At 27.5% G+C, this 18,622-nt stretch overlaps 2 protein-coding genes and 2 long non-coding RNA genes across 6 annotated transcripts; 2 read left to right on the top strand and 2 right to left on the bottom strand.

Moving 5' to 3' along the window:
• Positions 1 to 180: 180 nt before the first annotated feature.
• Positions 181 to 3,779, top strand: LOC135120836 (carnosine N-methyltransferase-like). Its single transcript, XM_064045153.1, has 8 exons — positions 181 to 220; positions 278 to 351; positions 578 to 644; positions 1,247 to 1,319; positions 2,127 to 2,232; positions 2,373 to 2,447; positions 2,852 to 2,965; positions 3,679 to 3,779. Exons 3-6 carry the CDS (start codon positions 613 to 615, stop codon positions 2,399 to 2,401), a joined length of 240 nt encoding a protein of 79 aa, XP_063901223.1. The 5' UTR covers positions 181 to 220; positions 278 to 351; positions 578 to 612; the 3' UTR covers positions 2,402 to 2,447; positions 2,852 to 2,965; positions 3,679 to 3,779.
• An 88-nt stretch (positions 3,780 to 3,867) lies between these two features.
• Positions 3,868 to 9,292, bottom strand: LOC135120835 (U5 small nuclear ribonucleoprotein 40 kDa protein-like). 3 transcript variants are annotated; one of them, XM_064045152.1, is made up of 16 exons: positions 9,176 to 9,292; positions 8,936 to 8,983; positions 8,039 to 8,111; positions 7,682 to 7,738; positions 7,575 to 7,611; positions 7,438 to 7,516; positions 6,742 to 6,825; positions 5,665 to 5,790; positions 5,329 to 5,386; positions 5,215 to 5,277; positions 4,532 to 4,591; positions 4,411 to 4,472; positions 4,234 to 4,309; positions 4,134 to 4,184; positions 4,023 to 4,082; positions 3,868 to 3,949 (listed from the first exon to the last, which is right to left on the bottom strand). In XM_064045152.1, the coding sequence occupies exons 1-15, from the start codon at positions 9,275 to 9,277 to the stop codon at positions 4,030 to 4,032; spliced, it is 1,029 nt and encodes a 342-aa protein (XP_063901222.1). In that variant the 5' UTR covers positions 9,278 to 9,292; the 3' UTR covers positions 3,868 to 3,949; positions 4,023 to 4,029. The 3 variants fall into 3 exon arrangements, with proteins under 3 accessions (XP_063901222.1, XP_063901221.1, XP_063901220.1); XM_064045151.1 differs by having other exon boundaries at positions 3,872 to 3,949; positions 4,018 to 4,082; XM_064045150.1 differs by having other exon boundaries at positions 3,892 to 4,082.
• A 2,020-nt stretch (positions 9,293 to 11,312) lies between these two features.
• Positions 11,313 to 11,661, top strand: LOC135120853 (uncharacterized). The gene is made up of 3 exons (XR_010278763.1): positions 11,313 to 11,388; positions 11,471 to 11,541; positions 11,600 to 11,661. It is a non-coding gene; the product is annotated as an uncharacterized LOC135120853 (long non-coding RNA).
• Positions 11,662 to 13,527: 1,866 nt separating this feature from the next.
• LOC135120875 (uncharacterized) lies at positions 13,528 to 14,302 on the bottom strand. Its single transcript, XR_010278769.1, has 4 exons — positions 14,161 to 14,302; positions 13,996 to 14,095; positions 13,780 to 13,893; positions 13,528 to 13,594 (listed from the first exon to the last, which is right to left on the bottom strand). It is a non-coding gene; the product is annotated as an uncharacterized LOC135120875 (long non-coding RNA).
• Positions 14,303 to 18,622: the final 4,320 nt, after the last annotated feature.

Raw genomic sequence — 18,622 nt, 5'->3', positions numbered from 1 at the left:
AATTTTATCACAGCTTAAATTTTTTTACTTAATCCTTTTTCTACTATAAAAGTTAAACTTTGTCCCATTATAATTATATTTTTTTTTAAAAAAAATTATATATATTATGCAATACATAGTTATACATTTATACTATTCAATAAAATCAGGGAGAGCATGAACGTGCTTCTAGTTATTATTATATTATTAATGAAATCCTTCATTATTATCCCAATGTTAAGTAATTTATAATCATTATTATCATTATTATAATCATATACTTATCGTTTTACTAAAGCGCTGGTACTGAGGTCTCTATTTTAGTTCCTGGCGCTGGATTGGGCCGTTTAGTTTATGAATTAGCTCGAAGAGGTAAGTTAATACTTATATCTATATTTAATGTTGTAGATTATAAATTCAGTCATCAATTTTTTTAAATTGTGTTCGTATTATATTATATCGTTATATATTGAAGTATATATTATTTCAGTAATACACATGTATATGCATATTGAATTATTATTTAAATAAAGTTTACTATTTAATTCTTACACTTATATATATTAGTTTTATTTTCTGTGTATTTTTTTTCCTGAAGGTTATAACGTTCAAGGGAACGAGTATTCTGTATTTATGCTTCTTGCCTCCAACTTCATATTAAACCGGTTTACATTTTATATATATAAGTTTTTCGCCAATTTTATGAAAAGTAAAAAGCGATATATAGTGAACCCTTAATTATTTCTCACAACTAACAGTTATAAAAATTTAATCTAAATTTACTTCATTAAATATGACAAAAACTTTATAATTTACCTTATATAAAAGTTTATATACCCTTATACTATGTTTTGTAATGTACTAATGTGGCAATTATATTAAAAAATGATACTTATTGCTTTAAATTATGAAGGAATTAAATAATAACGTTGAAGTGTTGATTAATGATTTGCCGTCTACAATTAATATCTACTAAAATCCTTTTCTTAATTAATTTTTTTCCCTCACTTTTTTTTATTACGTTTTGTTAATATGTTGCATTGATAAGTTAATCATATTATAATTGTTATTCACTTTTGCTCTTATTTTTAGTTTGAAAGTGAGATGAAGGTATTGCGAACAATATTATTTTGTTTTTAATAATATAAGTTGAAATATTTGATTTTTTTAAATAACTTTGATTATTTTTAGAAGTAACAATTATTTTCATTAATATTTTTTTTATTTATATTCTATTACTACTAACAATTTATTATATATAATATAGATCTGGAGATAGAAAGTTTGTTATTCATCCTTTCGTTAGTCAGTATAATAATAATATAGGAAGAAGCGATCAAGTAAGTCCAAATTCATATTTTTCATATTTATTATAAATATGGATATTATATTTCTGTTATTTAAAGTTTGTATATTTTTAGGTTTTCATTGTGCAAATAATATTGTTTACTTTTATAAAAACTTGTATCGATGTTCTATTTTAACTTTTTTATTAGATTTAATGTAGGTTTTGCTATTACACATTTTTGTATATTATTAATATCAAGTGATAAAATCAAAACACCATGTTGTGTACAACATATTTATTTAACTCCAACAAAATATAAGTAAGAACCCATCAATAGAAGAGCCTAAATAGAATATTTATAATATTTAAGTAGTATGTGTCAAGTTTGTTTATGGAAAAATTAAAAAACTTTCATATTTCTTTTTATAATATTTATTAGTTTCCCTATATAAATATATATATATATATAGGTATAAAGAGCTCATCTCTTGTTTATTTTTGTTAAAACATTTATATATTTTGAATTATTACAAGTTTACTTTATTACACATTTTATACTTGATAATATTTTTGTTTGCATTTATCAACTATTTATTATAGTTAGTGCCGTATAGTAAACTTTTTAATAAGTGCTATTACTATCACTATTAGTGACTGATTTGTCTTGTATCAGTTTTATCTATAATTATTGCATTATGATAATTACTAAATTATGACACTAATATTATTTTAAAAAAATATACATAACTTTAGTATGTTTTTGCTATCTTATTAAGTATTACCATTTTTATGAAATTTTTTAAAACATATTATAACTATTATTATATTCTTTCCTACTTGGTTATTATAAACTTCTTAGTACCGCTCTGTTCTTGTTCCTGATGTCAATATTAACAAAGAATTAAAGGGAAACGGAAAGATGTCCATGACTGCCGGCGAATTCTTGGAGTGCTATACTGAAGCAGGTTTGAAACCCATAAGCATTATATAAAAACTTATTATAACGTTATCAAACAATGCTCTTAACTTTTGGGTATTAAAAAGGCTAATAACCAATTAAAAGACTGGTAGTTGCTTAAATTTTTTTATTGGTTAATTAATCCAGCCAGCCAATCAATTTCGAACAACCTATAGCACCGCATAATTGACAATTATATCCTTCAAAGGGGCAGCGAGCTTGGTATTCAGTGCATACATTCGATAGGAATTTTTCGATCATCAAAAATTAATGTTAACGTGTTTACACACATCTATAATAAATTATAGGTTGGCAGTTATTATTAACTAGCAAGCTAATTAGCTACTAAATATTTTTTGAATTAGAGGGTTCGTAATTAACTAACACAGCGAGGTCATAATTAGCGAATAGTTATATTTACAGTTAAACGTACGGCCAATCAATAATTAAACATATAATGAGCCATACTGAGAAATAATTAGTTAATGAGTGGTATGATTACCGATCAACAACTCTACTAATGAGTCTATTACATTATCTTTTGATCTAAAATATTTTCATGCTAACTAGCTATTCTACTTTTTAAGGTCACTGTTCGATACTATGTAAACTTTTTAAACAAATAGAGAGCTGGGATTGTGTAGCATCGTGCTTCTTTCTAGACACGGCAAAGAATGTTGTTGACTACTTGAGGACTATTTATTATATTTTAAAGCCAGGAGGGCTTTTCATTAATATCGGTAGTTTTATAGCTTGAATTTTTAATATACTTTTTTTATATTTCTGGATCATAAGCCCTGCTTATTAATAAGATATTATGTCTTTATACTTATGCTCGGCAACTTATTCTGATTATAGCTTTCAAAAGCACTTTTTATGATTATTAATTAGAAAATCTTTTTTTGTGGTACTATTTATAGCTTTGTTATGTATGTCAACTTTTAAAATTTATATTTTTATACTGTACTTCTCCTTTTTAACCTTTTTAATTTATTTTAAACCTTTTTTAATTTTTAAATATGCTAAATTATTATATTAAAGAAATAATCATTGTTGTTTTACAAAAGCAAACTTTAATTAAAATTACACTTTTATTTTAGTTCCCATTTTCCTGCACTCTTACTTTTAAATAACAAACCATATTTTCCCTTTGAGATGCTTAGATTACTCTATAAAGCTCGTGTTTTGTTAAGCATGCCCTTTATATATGCATTTGTTTTTGTTATATTCTTTAAACAGTTTATATTTTCGTCCTTTTTCTTAATGGACTGAGAGCGGTACTAAAGGCCGCGCACAATAAAATTGTCATTTCTTCTTAAACTCCAGTTTTATCACTTACACCGTATTTTATTAATGCAGTTTATGAAATTAATTAGTATTATTTTTTGCATTATATCACCACATTCTGTATTATTCTATTTATTGATTATTTCTGTAATAATATTTTTGTAAGGGCCACTTTTATATCATTTTGAAGATATGAGCGATCCGTCGTTGGAATTCAGTTACGAGGATATTAGGGCAATCATGGAAAGCATTGGATTTATTCTTGAGGCAATTTTATTATAATGCACACTTATATTTAAGTCTCTATATTCTATTTCTTACTGTATTTTTTTTTATACAGAAAGAAAAAATTGGAGTGAAGGCGCCGTATACTTTTAACTACTTGTCCATGTACAACGTCGTTTATGATTGCGTGTTTTTCGTAAGTAGAAAGCCTGCTGAGGAAAAATAAAGCAAACTTTATTATTATTATTATTATTACTATTATTATTATTTTGGTGTTTACTATACAATTTGTCTAAAGCTCCAGCTCGCCAAGATAAAGTCGTTTATCACTGGATCCGGACACAACTAACAAAAATATCTGACATAATAATTATATTAATAGCAAAAAATAAGTACTGATAGGTGCTGAAGGATGAAAATGAACTTCATTTACACTCCCCGCGTGTCCTAAAAGGCATTGCAATAATATATATGACTAACAATTATAATACACTACCAGGAAGTTTATATATTGGTTTGCACGTTTGACTGTTCCATATAAAAACCATCCGATCCGCAGAACCAGCGCTTACCTTCATTTTATTTTTTTATATATCTTAGTGAAGTTCTTTTATATACTTATCATCATTTATATATTATAAGTATTATTAAAATTATTAGATATTATATGTACGTATTTTCCATTGGGTGACCAACTGCAACGCAGTAAGTTTTTCTCAAAGTTATGCTGAGCGCCTGTGTGAGAATAATAATGAATACGTAATTTATAAACGATTGTGATAAAAATATTGGACCTATAAATACACGCATCATTCTGCTTCCCAGTTTAAAAGCACGGACGTCCCACATACGAACTATACATTAATAAATTGATAGATTTAGTTATTAATAAAATAAAAAGTTATCTATTAGAAATAAAAATAATTAATTTCATAATTTAACATAATATAAACTGAAAAATAACAGAATAATTGAAACCACGTAAAATTTAAATAATGAATTATAAAAAGAAATAACAGCATTGACATTAATTAAACTTAACCCAGTCAGCTTGCAATATCTCTAATATATTATTAGAATATGACCACAATATTATATGGTAACTAATAAACAAACAGGCTTCGTTAGTCTGCATACCAGCAGTATAAACTGTTATAAAACAATAATAGTAAAAAATAGCATTATAAACCTCCATTAACGTATATAAAAAAAAACCAATTTAAAAAAATATTAACTTTATATGCAAAACAAGATAAGTAAAAAGTTTTTTTTATAGAATAAAACCAACATTTAATATAACAATAAAAATGAATACCAATATAAAGTTAGTACAATATATACGCTAGAGCCAAAAAAAAAGTTTATAATACTTAAATTCCTAAAGTTTTATTTATAAGTTCAAGTGTCCAAGCAATTACAGAATTAAAAAGATAAATACAATAATAACTTCTATTATTAAATAAAAATAAAAAAAAACCAGAATTGTCCATTCCATTGGAAAGTAAATAAGAACCGTTCGGACTAATGGCAAGCCCAGTAACTACAGTATTTTAAGCATTATCACTATAAGTGTTATTCATAAATTACTTACTGGAATCTTTGTGACCAATCATTTTATAGTAAATCTCATTTTTTCTCAAATCCCACGACTTATATGAAAGAATATAAACAATTAAACCAAATCAAAAAAAGTCATTGTAAAATTTAATCTAATCTCGCTTAAATAAAATATAGTAAATGTCTTGTATAACAATATTACAAGAAGAAAAGAAAAAGTTCAAAATTATGAATTCGCATTCATTTTTCTGTAATATAAAATAATGCATTATTTCATTATAATAACCTGTAATTAGATTAAGGTTGAGTTTTATATAAAAAATACTTATACTTTTATAGTAATAAAGTAAATATAATTATTTTTATTTACGTAAATATCGTTATCGATTCCTCCAGTAAAGATAGTCTCCTCATCTTTTCCAAAACACACAGAGGTCACTGGATACTTGGCGTCTAAACTCGTAAGAGGCCGTTTGCCGGACCTTCTATCCCACAGCTAATAAAAATAGTGGTTTTGCTGGTTACTTGTATTTATGAATAAAATATATAAGTAAAAAATTGAAATATAATAATATACTTTCTTCCTATCATAAATTTTAAATATTATAATATTAAAAGTAGTAATAATTTACAAGCTTGCTAATAAACTTACCAACATGAAAAAAATAATAACATTTAGTAGCATAAGTGATATTACTTTCTTTCTATTATCAATATTAAATATAACTATAAAAAGACGTAATAATAATTTATAAGCTTGCTAATATATTTATCAAAATGAACAACATAATAATTTAGTAGTATAAATAATATTAATTATAATTATATTTACCATGGCAGGATATATCAGTATTGTACAATGATAATATTAGCAAAATAGTTATAAAAATTTTTGATGTAATAATGGTAAGTTTCTTATAAACTGCATTAAAGTTATCACATAAAACATTAGATAAGTTTATTTTATATAATAATGAAAGATGCTTTAGCAAGTCTAATAATAAAGATCACAACAGCTTCCTAATAAACTACAATTAAGTTATAACATAAACATTATAACTACGTAGATGTATATCAAAAGTATATAAATAGTATAATAAACTCAACTTTTTTATTATTATCACAATTAAACAAATTTTATCTACATAATACATTATCTATTTTTAGAATTATACAACATTTAAAGATCTTAATAAATTATATTTGATAAGTATAATTATAAAGTTAATAACCTATTAATAAATTATCTAATAAGTGCATAAATATAATAATAACAAAAATTTCAATGATTATTGCAGTAGAATTTCATTAACTTATATAATCAGTACAATTACTTAATAATACTGGACGTAATACCAGAAAATTTTATAATAGCCATAATAATATATTGCGAAAATCACAAACTTAGCAAACTTTCATTAATGGTAATATGATAAATAATGAATACTTTAATGGACGAATCATCGCCACCGCTAATTATTAAGTTTCCGGAAGAAGAAGGGCAGCAACTATTAACAAACGAGTAGTTTCCCTATACAAAAAAATTACAAAAATATTATAAAAAATTAAATGCAATAAAAAGTATTAAATTAAAAAAACTTATATGAATAATAATAATGAAAGTACGATATACTATTAGTATTAAAAGCTTTTAAATATATTATATTAAAAAATTAAATATTATTAATAACCTTGAAAAATTATGTTTAAAAACTTTTTAAATGATTAAATGTATACATCTTAAACAAATAAACTAAATAATATCACAAAACTTAACATGCGTTATAATAAATTATTATTTAATAAAAAAATAGACTTTAAATAAAATATTAGCGTTATTAACAATCAATAATATAAAGTTAAATTTAGAAAGCACCCAATATTTAAAATTAAAAATTTGAATATAATAATACATAAACAATCAATAAATAATTAATATATGGTATAATATTATATAATTAATAATAACAAGAAACTTAACCTTCTCTGTTACAACTATAAAACTTAGTAAGGCAAAAAAACTTTAATTTATAAAATGAAAAAAATCATAAATTTAATAGAAATTACTTGATAATAAACAATATACAAAAGGTATCAAAAATTTAATAAAATATTTTGAAATAAAATACAAAAAGCTCTATACTCTCAATTTCTTTAATAGAATTCCGGTATGAGCATCCCAGACGGAAACAATTTTATCAACAGAAGCGGAAACAATAAAACTTTTATAAATATTATCAATTATGTCGTAATGGTTTTTAATAAATAAGAAAAACAAACTTTCCGTCGTTAGTCCAATGAAGTTCCATAATTGGGCCTATAAATTAAAAAAAAAAATAACGGATGTGGGGAAAGTTGTTTTTTACGTATATCATAAACAGAAAGACCTTGATGGCCAGAAAGTGCATAATAGTTTTCACATTCCCCGTAAGTTCTCCATAAAACTATACAAAATATAAATTAACATTAATAAAAGTATATAAAAATATGTATAGTTATATAAACAGTATCAAGGAAAAATAATAGAAAATGAATATACAAATAATAGGGAATAGTAATAACAGAAATCTTAATAATTAAATATAAGAAATAAATGATTAATAACTATAAGAGGTAAAAAAAATACGATAACATAATACATACAAATAATAATAAACAATTATAGAGTGATTATTAATAATATTATAAACAAGAGACAAGGATGTTTAATATATGTAGTAAAATAATATTAATAGTTTATTAACAAATTTGTTTATCGACGCCAGCAGAAGCGACGCTAAAACCGTCTGGGCTAAACTTGCAGGTAAATACTTCATTCTAATTATAAAAAAATAGAAACAAAAACTTTATATATAAAGCAGATAAACAAAAGAAGAAAACAAATCAATACCGTAATAACAAAAGCTTTAAACTTAAAATATTAACTTAATTAATTAACATTAAAGGAGTTACAAGCTAATAAAAATATTCAAAAATAACAATGTTTGAAAATTTATAATAAAACTAATTTTCAAAGAAAAACATAACAATTAAAAAGAGTACACGACTAACAACATAAAAGAATTATATTAGAAAATATATATTAATAAATTATAAATTTTTTTTTCCTGTAGTGCAAGTAAATTTTTAAAAGTTCTTTATAATAAACTAAAAAAATAAAAGATAAAGCTAGTCTACAATATGAGGCTAATAAATACATATATTAACAGTTTATAAAACTTATAGAAAAAATTTAAACATATATAAAAATCTATATATACAATAAAATAATTCGAGTCGCGTTGTAAACAAATTTTAACAAAACATTATTTACAATTTAAAACAAAAGTAAAAGAACTGGAATTTTAAAAATTTTTCTTCATAAAAAAAGTTCCTTAGTTTTACATAAATAAAAAATAAATATGAATAATTCTGCTTTAAATTTTTTAACGACTTAAAGATATTTTTTGTTAAAAACAAAGATAAGATTAAAAAGGCAAAAAATAGTTTTCACAAGAAAAAGTTTATTTAAGCTTGAATAAAATGTCAATAATATAAAATTAAAAGGTTTATTTTAGAATTAAAAAATATAAAATAAAATAGCTTCTAAACACCAAACTAATCGTTATAGTTCACAATTGTTCAAAATATATTAATAAAACCTGATGACCGGAGAGAAGCATTATAGGGGATGATAAGGAAAACTCAACCTTATTCGCATAATAGGGATTAGCACGAAGTTATTACAAATAAATCGGAAAATAGTAGAATATTACTTCTAAGCTATAAATAAATTTAAATAATTTAATGAACAATTCTACACTAAAGTTTTAGCAAACAAGGCTAACTTATTATATGCAAAGCACTGTTCCCTTATAGTATACTAATGTTTAATATAGAACCTCAGAGGAGCCATAAGCATTCAAGTCATTTTTAGATCTCTTAGTATGAAGAACAACATCTTGCGAAAGTTCATCGAGGCTTCTTTTAGAGTATTCCGTCATAACAACAGAATAATAAGTACATGCAGTAATTTAAAGAACAATGGGAGCGACTACTAAGACTGTAATACTGACGAGTCAAGGGGCCGTACGCATGGCTACTACAAAGAAGCCCGTCCGCTATAAATACAGGAAATTTTGTTTCCTAAGACTTTTGAGTATTTTTTTTAATTAACTTACCTTAATTGAGTTTCTGGTTCTTTTTTGTTGTTTCTACAGCCCACTGACGCGTTATATATAAGAAGTTTATTTAAATTATATTTTAGGGTTAGCTTTAAAATTATGATAAACAAATGTTCTTTCTTTCCTATATATATTGAAACATTTACAAGGAAAAAAAACTATTTACTACTGTCTTTTTATAACTTATATACCTCAAAAACCCTTGCACAGCCTTTACTATTAGATAAATTGAAAAATTCAAATGTAATTAAAATTTACTTTCCTGTATTCCTTAACCTTTAACGTAATTTTATATAGATAAGCAAAATATTATATCAAAAAATTGAAGAAAACTTGCATTTAAAACCTTTTCATCCTCTTACTTTAATACGAGAAGGCCTTGAGAAGTCTTTTGAAAGTTTAGGTTTAAGCTTTGAGGTTTATAAAGACCTGGATCCCGTTGTTACAGTTGAAGATAACTTTGATCAACTGCTATTTTCAAAAGGCGATTTTTTTATATAGTATTTAATACAATCTATATTAAGACTTAAAATAAAAGAGCATCCTTCTCGATCGAAGTCCGATACTTATTATATTACTGAGAATTTATGTTTGCGAACACACACGAGCGCACATCAATTTAAATTATTAAAAGATAAGAAGGAACAGTTTATAGTATCAGGTCAAATATTTTACCTATTAAAATAATTTTTTTGTAATTTAGTAATTCCTAGGACCTGTTTTTCGTCGAGATGAAATTAATTCCAGGTTAAATAGGAAGTTTAACTAAAAAGAGAAAGTTTAATGTTTTATAAGTATAGTCATTATCCCGTCTTTTATCAATTGGAAGGCGTTAAATTATTTAGCAAAGAACAGTTGATAACCTCTTTAAAACTTCAACAGGATGCTTGCTTTACTGAAAACAAATGTAGTGACTAGTAAACTAAAACTTTCTTATTTTTAAAATTTCATTAACCAAAGCAAGGACCAGTGATCTACAAGCTGAGCACAGCAAAGAATTGAGAGATGCTTTGGTGCTTGATTTAAAAAATAGTTTAGTGAAATTTATTTTTAATTTATATATATATATTAATTATAAGGTTTTAAAGAATATTGTATATTTTTTTTTAGAATTGGGGTTTGTTATGAGCGATATTTTGGGCGATGTGGCACTTCGCTGGTACTTTCTAATAGAAACAAGTAGTCAGTTTATATATTATATGAGTATATATTTTTTTATAAAGGACGTCTTCCTTTTTTCCTTTTACTCATCCAAGTTTTGAACTCGAAATTGAATATAAAGGGGAATGGCTAGAAGTTCTGGGTTGCGGTATAATAGAGCAAAAGATACTAAAAAATGCAGGTAAGTAGTAGCCTTTTATACTTATTATTTTACTAATTAAAAATTATTTTGCTTTGTTACTGATTATTATTAGTATCAAAGTATTTCTCGTTCATAGTTAATATAACATTTAATTTTTTTCCTCGTTATTATAGCGTTATACTCATTGTCACTAATATTTACTCTATTATATTTTTCTTAAAGGCGCCGTTAACCGTGTGGGCTGGGCCTTCGGCATCGGGCTTGAACGTTTAGCTATGGTCGTTTTTTTTTATATTTTTTAGTCTATGAATTGTATTTATATTAATATTTTTTTATTAACTTATAATTGGACTACAATGTATATTATAGATATTATTTGATATTCCCGATATACGCCTATTTTGGTCGAAAGACAACCGCTTTCTTTCTCAGTTTCAAGTCGATTATTTAGAACAGTTTTATTTTATACCACTATAGCTACTACTATAATTACTATTATAATTTTCCTTTAAATGGTTGAATATATATTTATATAATTTGCAGACTAAAGACTGGAGGAATATTAAATTTAAACCTTTTAGTTTTCAAAATCCTTGTTATAAAGATGTGTCTATGTGGATTCTAAATGGTTTTTATTATTTATTTATTTATTTATTTATATCATCAACAACACTTTTCTTTTTTTTGTTTTGCTAAAACTAAAATTATAGAATTTTCTGAAAGTGAACTATATGACTTAGTCCGTTTTTGCGCGGGAGACTTGGTAGAGTTTGTTCAACAGGTATACACAATAAACATAATATTAAGTAAGCGTTAATAAAAATAATATACTTTATAAGATTGATGAGTTTACGGATCCAAAGAGTGGAAGGAAGAGCAAGTGCCTCTAATTACTTTTTTTTTCTTTTAGTTTATGTTTTCATTATATAAGTGTTTTTGAGCATACTGTGCATTACTGCTTCTTGCATTTTTATTATACCCCTTTTTTACCTTTTATCTCTAAGTTTATTGAGCTATTTTTTCTGGCGCTAAACGGATATACCAAACTCCAAGAAGTATAATATTTTCATTTTTTTTTTTAGTTTGTGGGTAGGTCCCAACAAAATTGGAAGTATTCTTAAATCCTTAAAATTCCCAGTTTAAAAAATTTATAGGTGTTTTGTGCGGGCAATGTTATTAAAACCTCGTCAAGTGAAACACATCAATATGATGTGTGTGTTTTAACTAGCGCCTTACGTTAAATAAATCGACAATTTAAGTTTAAAGTGTAGTGCAATTACTAAATTTTGGGTCGCTAATATTATTGGCTACCAAAACTGCTTATTAATTAGCACCCGATTATAAAGGTCTGCGTAAAGTATAGTAATATATATCGTGATTGCATAAATTTGACAACCTTTCTTTTAATTAATTTATTGGCAACATGAAAAGCCTTCCTTTCCTGTAACTTTGTACAATATTTACCGCTGTACAGTTTAAAAAAGTAGATAATCAAAATTTTTTTGTTTACTTATTACAATTTTTCACGTTTTTCTATTATTTAATAAGAACCTTCAGAATTACTTATCGGAGCTGGGAAAGAACTTTAACGCATAAAGAAGTAATATATATAATTTACTTATTATTTCTACTTTAAAACGATTATTTATTTTTGGTTTATTATTTGTAAATAATTAATGTTACTATTACTAATAAAAAAATTCTATAAATGATAGATTAATATATTTTTATTATTATAATATATGTTTTGACACATTCATCTTAAGCAGATTAATAAAAATATAATTTAATAATAGTAATATATAAATAATTGTTTATAACTGCAGCATTAGTAATGCTATAATGAACTTATAATTTATTAAGATACTGAGTACATACTTTTTAGAGAAAGTATTAAATTTCTTGTTTTATTTATTATATTATAAACGTTATACGAGCATAGGAAAACCGTTTTTAAAAGTTTTTAAATGTTATTGGATAATAAATTTTTGTTTAAACGCTTTGTATAGTTAACATTATCCCGGTGAAGTTTAACTTTAAAAAGTTTACTAAATACTCTAAACTATAATTGCTAATCGCGGTTTTTTCAAGACCTTAGTTAGTCTCATTGCACTTCGAATGTCCTTCCACGTGGTTTCTGCTTTTCTGTTCCCCGAATCCCTCAAGCGTTTAAGGATACTGGATCACCTTTCGCGTGCCTTACCCTATTTAGTTGAGCTGCTTTAAGAACAGGCATTTAGTGTAACTACCTAGTCTCACTTCAGGTGTTATATACACCATCACGCCGTGTGCATTTCATAAACACCCCGAAATAATTTTTTAAGTGTCTTACGTGGTGCACTTAGCGTTAATGTAACGTTTTTCCTAAAGTTTTGCGTATTATAACATTCTGGAGCAATAAAGTGCTTTCTCTACTTGCTATAATTATGTTTATGCAGCAGTGTAACTATAAGGTTAACACGACTACTTTTTTAAAAAATCCTAAAAAAATTGCTTTTCAAGCGAAATTTTTAATTGCAGTTTTATGTCAAAACAAGACTTTTTATTAATATTTTATTTTCCCCAATCTAATTCATAATTAAACAATTTTTAAAAGCTAACGTAGAACTAAATACATTATATAAAAAAACTTTTTATGTATAATACTATAAAATAAAATTAAAAATAAAGCTATTTAATAACTTTAACAATCATAGAAGTTTGCTGAATATTATTAATATTTTAAATAAACTTGATAATAAACTCATTAACTAAGGTTAATGAAATTCACCAGTCAATTCATAAGTCTTTAGAAGAAAGTCTTAATGTTGAAATCCGGAGACCTAAGTAAAAGCCTGAAAGAATATTCAATAAAATATAAATGAAAGGGTACTATAAATATATTATATACTCTAGTTTTATAGGAAAAAAAATATTCCTATAAATACTACTATTAATATTACAACGGTAAAATTATAAACTCAAGCTTAATACTTAATAAGCTATAAACCATTAATTTCGTCAATTAAAATAAACTTACTGCCTTTGTAGCTTTAGCAAGAATCACCTTCCAAATCGTTGCTCACACTTGGAATACTCTGTCAAAGCCCTTTTAAAATAGTAGTAAGGAAACCATTCGATTTTGCGATAGTACCTAAAAGAAAATTACAACAATCTCAAAATGATAAAAAAATTTACAAAACAAAATTGCTATGTTATAAAAAACAACACCACTAATTTCTTATTAAAAGAATACTTAATTTCTGAAACTCGAGTTTGCCACGGAAGATAGCCAGCTAAACTTAAACACGATCCGAACACTAAAATAAGCTCCGGGTCAGGAAACTTCTTGTAACCTATTTTAGAACATTGTGAGAAATAAAATTAAATTTAAGATTACAAATAAAAAGAATATTATTACTCCACAATAATTTCTCAATACTACTTCTATTTATTTCATCCAAACAAGTTTTTTTTAAGCAAAGTTTTTGTATGGCGCCAACCAAATCTTCTTTACAAAATTTTAAATCTAATAAGGCTATATTATAAAAAAAAATTTTTTCCCCAACTAACTCCTTGCAAACTCTAAAAGGCATTGGATAAATTCGATCATCTCCATAACAAAAAAATGATTCTTTTCTTGTATTACCGTTTTTTGACTCAATCTTACTCAGTGGGGGCTCAGAAAAAGAATTCGGAAAGAAAAAAAGCTTAACAAAATTAATGTTTAGATTATCTAATTTATGGTATATTATGGACTCCAATTCCTTTCTTAATTGTACGGCCTTACCGTGTTTGTCGTAAATACTAATGTAATGTATTCTTTCTACAATAGCATATAGAATTAAGTTAGATAAATCTTCCAAAACTTGAAAAATATAAAATTCAGTTTCACCGTTTATAATAATGCCTAGGTGTAAGGGTTTCTTAGGCCCAGGGATGTTAGTATTAATATTATTAAAACCGCTATTAATAGTTATTTCGCTGTAATTATCACTAAGATTAGGGGGTGTAAGTTTATAACTCCTTGAGGCAAATAAATTTATTAAAACTCGATATATAAAATCTGCAAGGTCACATAAAAGTAAGAAATTGCGAAATACTGAATGAATTAATAAATTCAAATATATATAAAAAAACGATAGATTCATGTTCTTGTGGCCAGTGCCACCAAAACAGCAAGACAATTAACTCGCGCAGTTTAAACTCTAAAAAGCCTTTAAACTTAAACTATGTTTACCAAAGTCACTATGTGGTTCCCATGCGAACTTTCTATTTTAGTTTAACAAAGCCAATGAGCTGAACCGATGATTGCATCTCTATTTGATTCTTTTTTTCATAAATGGATACGCTGTCTTTAAGCAGGAACCACGCTAAGTTTTTAGTAAACGTAATTACCCTTTTAAGTTTAGTAACACTATGATAAATCCTGTGGCCAAAACTGCATCTCTTTGTTAATGTATAGTAGATTTAAAAATTCAGATCACAGATCGGACAGTTTAAAAAAAGAGGATAACCACAGGGTTTAGTTTAAAATTATATAAGAAATGAGGTAACTGCATTTAATATCAAAAATAATTCTGCGACTTTACTGATAACATAATATTAAAAATTAATAAAGCTACTGTTTTGTTCTCCATTTACAATAAGAAACATGTTAATTTGAAAGAAAATAAACGAAAATTAAATATCCATCCTCTAAGTTTACGTCCCATACTAGTGTCTCGCTTTTTTGCAAAGCATAATTTGTGAGATTAGTTAAGTAGTTTAATTAATTTGTACTGTTGAAGTTTTCCGCGTGCTCCTACCACGCAGATGCCTATTGGGCACCAAGTGCATGTGCTACGTCCTGGGTTGCGTTATGTCTTAAATTTTGTAAAATTCTTTTACTCTCCCTGAAGTATAAATAACCTTCTTCCACAGTACAATAAACCGCCTCAGGTAGTGATACCAGTATTCATAATAATCTTTTTATGAAAAATAGTGGTCATAGTAACAAACTCTTAAAAAATAAAAAAAAATAGCAGTCTCAATAGTAATCATAATAATACTAATAGTTATATTAATTACTAATAATAAAAATAATAAGAAAATTAGTAATGATAGTTGTAATAGTTAGGACGATATAACTTAAAATTGTCTTCACACTTCGATTACTAGAACAACAACAGTATACGCAACCAGAATTGGATAGAATGGTAACAGACAACCTCTAAGAAACAGCCAATACACGTGCAGCCCCGGAAGAGCCAACGATGCGTAAAGTAACTCTCTTATCGTTTTCATTGGCAAGAAATGTGGCCTACATCAATGAAATTCCTGTAAGTTCAGGGAGCAAAGGTTCTTCCACCCGCGAGCTCCGTGAAGGCTTCCGCCTGTTGCCATCATCTGCCGAGGACTACCGCAAAATAGTAGTATCTACTACGGGAGTGTTCTTGGTAACACTACTTCTATCAGTTACCCTAGGGCAACCCCCACAAGATCGTTCTTCGAGGTTTTTACACCGATCTACACTATAGTCGACAATGAAATGAAACGGCGCTACGTGCTCACCCTTATGCGTTGCACGTCTTCTACAACCCGCCCAATCGGCAGGAACCGCGTTAAGCAGTCACTGCCACTGTTCTTGTACACTTGCCGATGAAGGAGGGGCCTGCATTCCACGTCCTGAAATTAATATTTCATCTACAAATAAGAATGAACCCACTTCGAAAGAGTGAACTGCATGGGGTAGTGTCAGCGCTGTCAGTGCTTCAGCAATGTGCACAGAACTGCATCATCACTCCAAGCTGCGTTAAGCGTGGGGTATCATCTAAAGATCTAAAGATAACGTGAGAAATCCTAAAAATTGCCGTCAAATGTGCTAATTGAAGAGGCCCACACTGGAAATTACTTAGAGCGTTTAGATATCCTCGGAAAATCGTTTCTCTGCCTCCGACACGTCAACGACGGCAACGCAATCAGTAACGCCGACGTTCTCTTTTGCAGCCATGATGGGACGATTACCTCATGCACCGCAGTACGCGTAACAACAAAGATCTTTTGTTCCAAATCTTGTTGACAGGATACTGGTCCCACTCGCAACTGCTCTTGAAACATTCCTTCGAACGAATAACAACCTGACGACTGCAAATGGTGGTTAGGTCCCATTCATTCGGTCAGCTGAAACTCTTGCAGTGAGCTGCCAACGGTGTCGACTGCAAAAAGGATGAATTGCTACAGCTGTTGCAGAGTAAAGATGTGAATGTTGCGTTTTCAAGTAGATGCATTTAAAAGCGGACGATCGGCTTGTGCTCTGTAACTACACAATGTACCGTCTTGACCGAAAGGCGCCCTATTTCCTATTGAAGGCCTTTCTACTCTTGCGCTTGAGAACTCCGACAATACATATATTGACTCAACAATTCTTCTAAAATGATCAACAGGCTTTAATTTTTAAACCACATGATAGCTAGCATCAGAAATAAGTATGGTATCGTTATTTAGAAAGCTACCAGTTGCTAAGATAGAAGGCAGCGTTTCTCTAGTAGTACAAGGTTGTATAAAGCTGTTTGAGTTTCTAAATTGGGAACTGCAAAAGATTTTTAATTTTTTTATTTTCTAAGAGGACCATATTTCCACAATAAGAGATTTCAGTTCTGTATTATAGCAATTTTTTTCGGTTGTAACCCAATTTTAACTTTTTAAGCATTTATTTTTAACGTTTTTTTGAAAATGACAATCGGTAAAAGTGGTCATCTTTGCCACATTTACTGCATCTTTCCTTACTTTTTATTATAAGTTGATGCGTTTAAGACCTTCTTGGCCGTTTAATCAATTTGGTCAGACGGTTAGTAAGCTGCCATATCTTGTCTTGCCTAACTAGGGTATAATATGTAAACATTACCTATTATAATTTTTCTGCGTAAGTATGTTGCTTTTAAAGATAACTCATATGTTATTCTCCGGAAGTCCGAATGATAATCTGTGGATTTTTTAGCTTTTCCGGAATCATACTTTCAATAGAATAAGCCGAGAGGCTTACGGTCAAAGAATTTAAACTAACCTTTTTAAAGTCGGATCTTAGTACAGCGGCTAAAACTATTATCTTCAAAAGATTTCTTTAAAGTGCAAGTTGCATGGCCGAAATCTTTACGCTTGATCTCGTTTTTAGGCAGGTCCCATATATATTGCCCTTAAACAAACTGATCCGGCCTTAGACTCTAGCGCCTTGGCGATTTCACTAAAAAGTCAGGGACACTTGGAACTACATCATAATTATTATGTCAAACTACTAATACTTATTACAACTAAAGTGATAAAAATCATATTTAACTAATTTCAGTCGGTAGCGTATTTTTTTAACTTTTTTTTTTAAGTAGCTTTTTGTGTTTCCTTTGTTAGCGTGTATTTTTGATAAGCAAAATTTCAAGATGTTCAATTTAAAACCAAATAATAAGTGTTATATGTGTACTAGACTTAATGCTTTAAAAATGTAATAACTAGCGCATGATGCAAACATCTTGAAAGATAGAATTGTAAAGCTAAGAACTCATGGTTTATTGGAAAATTTGTTTGTCTTCACCGACACATTAGAAAGGAGCTGGCAGCCTTTCACAATAATTGCTGGGAGGCGAAACAGAAGGACGGCCATCTTTTTAACGTTTCATCAAAACGTACTAAAAAAAACGTTGCCACACACCACCCGCCACTTGATAACGGCGTGATCTAGCTGCTCATTGTTTGGGCAACCTTTGAGGACGAACACAAAACACCACAGGACCCCCGACCGCTACAGAACTTTAACCTTGGTGGTCCAAACTTGATTAGTGCATATTAAACAACCCCTATAAATATTTTTAGTCGCGTAATAATCTTCTATATGGACGACAAGACTGTTCACA

This window comes from Zophobas morio, unplaced genomic scaffold (genome assembly GCF_036711695.1).
Source record: "Zophobas morio isolate AGI-343-1 ecotype UQ-CSIRO unplaced genomic scaffold, CSIRO_AGI_Zmor_V1 ptg000428l, whole genome shotgun sequence".
NCBI lineage: Eukaryota > Metazoa > Arthropoda > Insecta > Coleoptera > Tenebrionidae > Zophobas > Zophobas morio.
Note: the sequence above shows the minus strand (reverse complement) of the source record. Positions and strands in the feature narration are given on the sequence as shown.

Bases quoted from the DNA above. Each gene is read 5' to 3' on its own strand.
- LOC135120835 (XM_064045152.1), bottom strand. From the start codon at position 9,277: ATGACGGAATACTCTAAAAGAAGCCTCGATGAACTTTCGCAAGATGTT. The intron at 8,984-9,175 runs GTTCTATATTAA...TATGCGAATAAG, and splicing joins ATGCTTATGGCTCCTCTGAG to GTTGAGTTTTCCTTATCATC. The intron at 4,083-4,133 runs GTACTTATTTTT...TATTTTTGTTAG, and splicing joins TCATCCTTCAGCACCTATCA to TTGTGTCCGGATCCAGTGAT.
- LOC135120836 (XM_064045153.1), top strand. From the start codon at position 613: ATGCTTCTTGCCTCCAACTTCATATTAAACCG. The intron at 645-1,246 runs GTTTACATTTTA...TATATAATATAG, and splicing joins TCCAACTTCATATTAAACCG to ATCTGGAGATAGAAAGTTTG. The intron at 2,233-2,372 runs GTTTGAAACCCA...TAATTAATCCAG, and splicing joins GGAGTGCTATACTGAAGCAG to CCAGCCAATCAATTTCGAAC.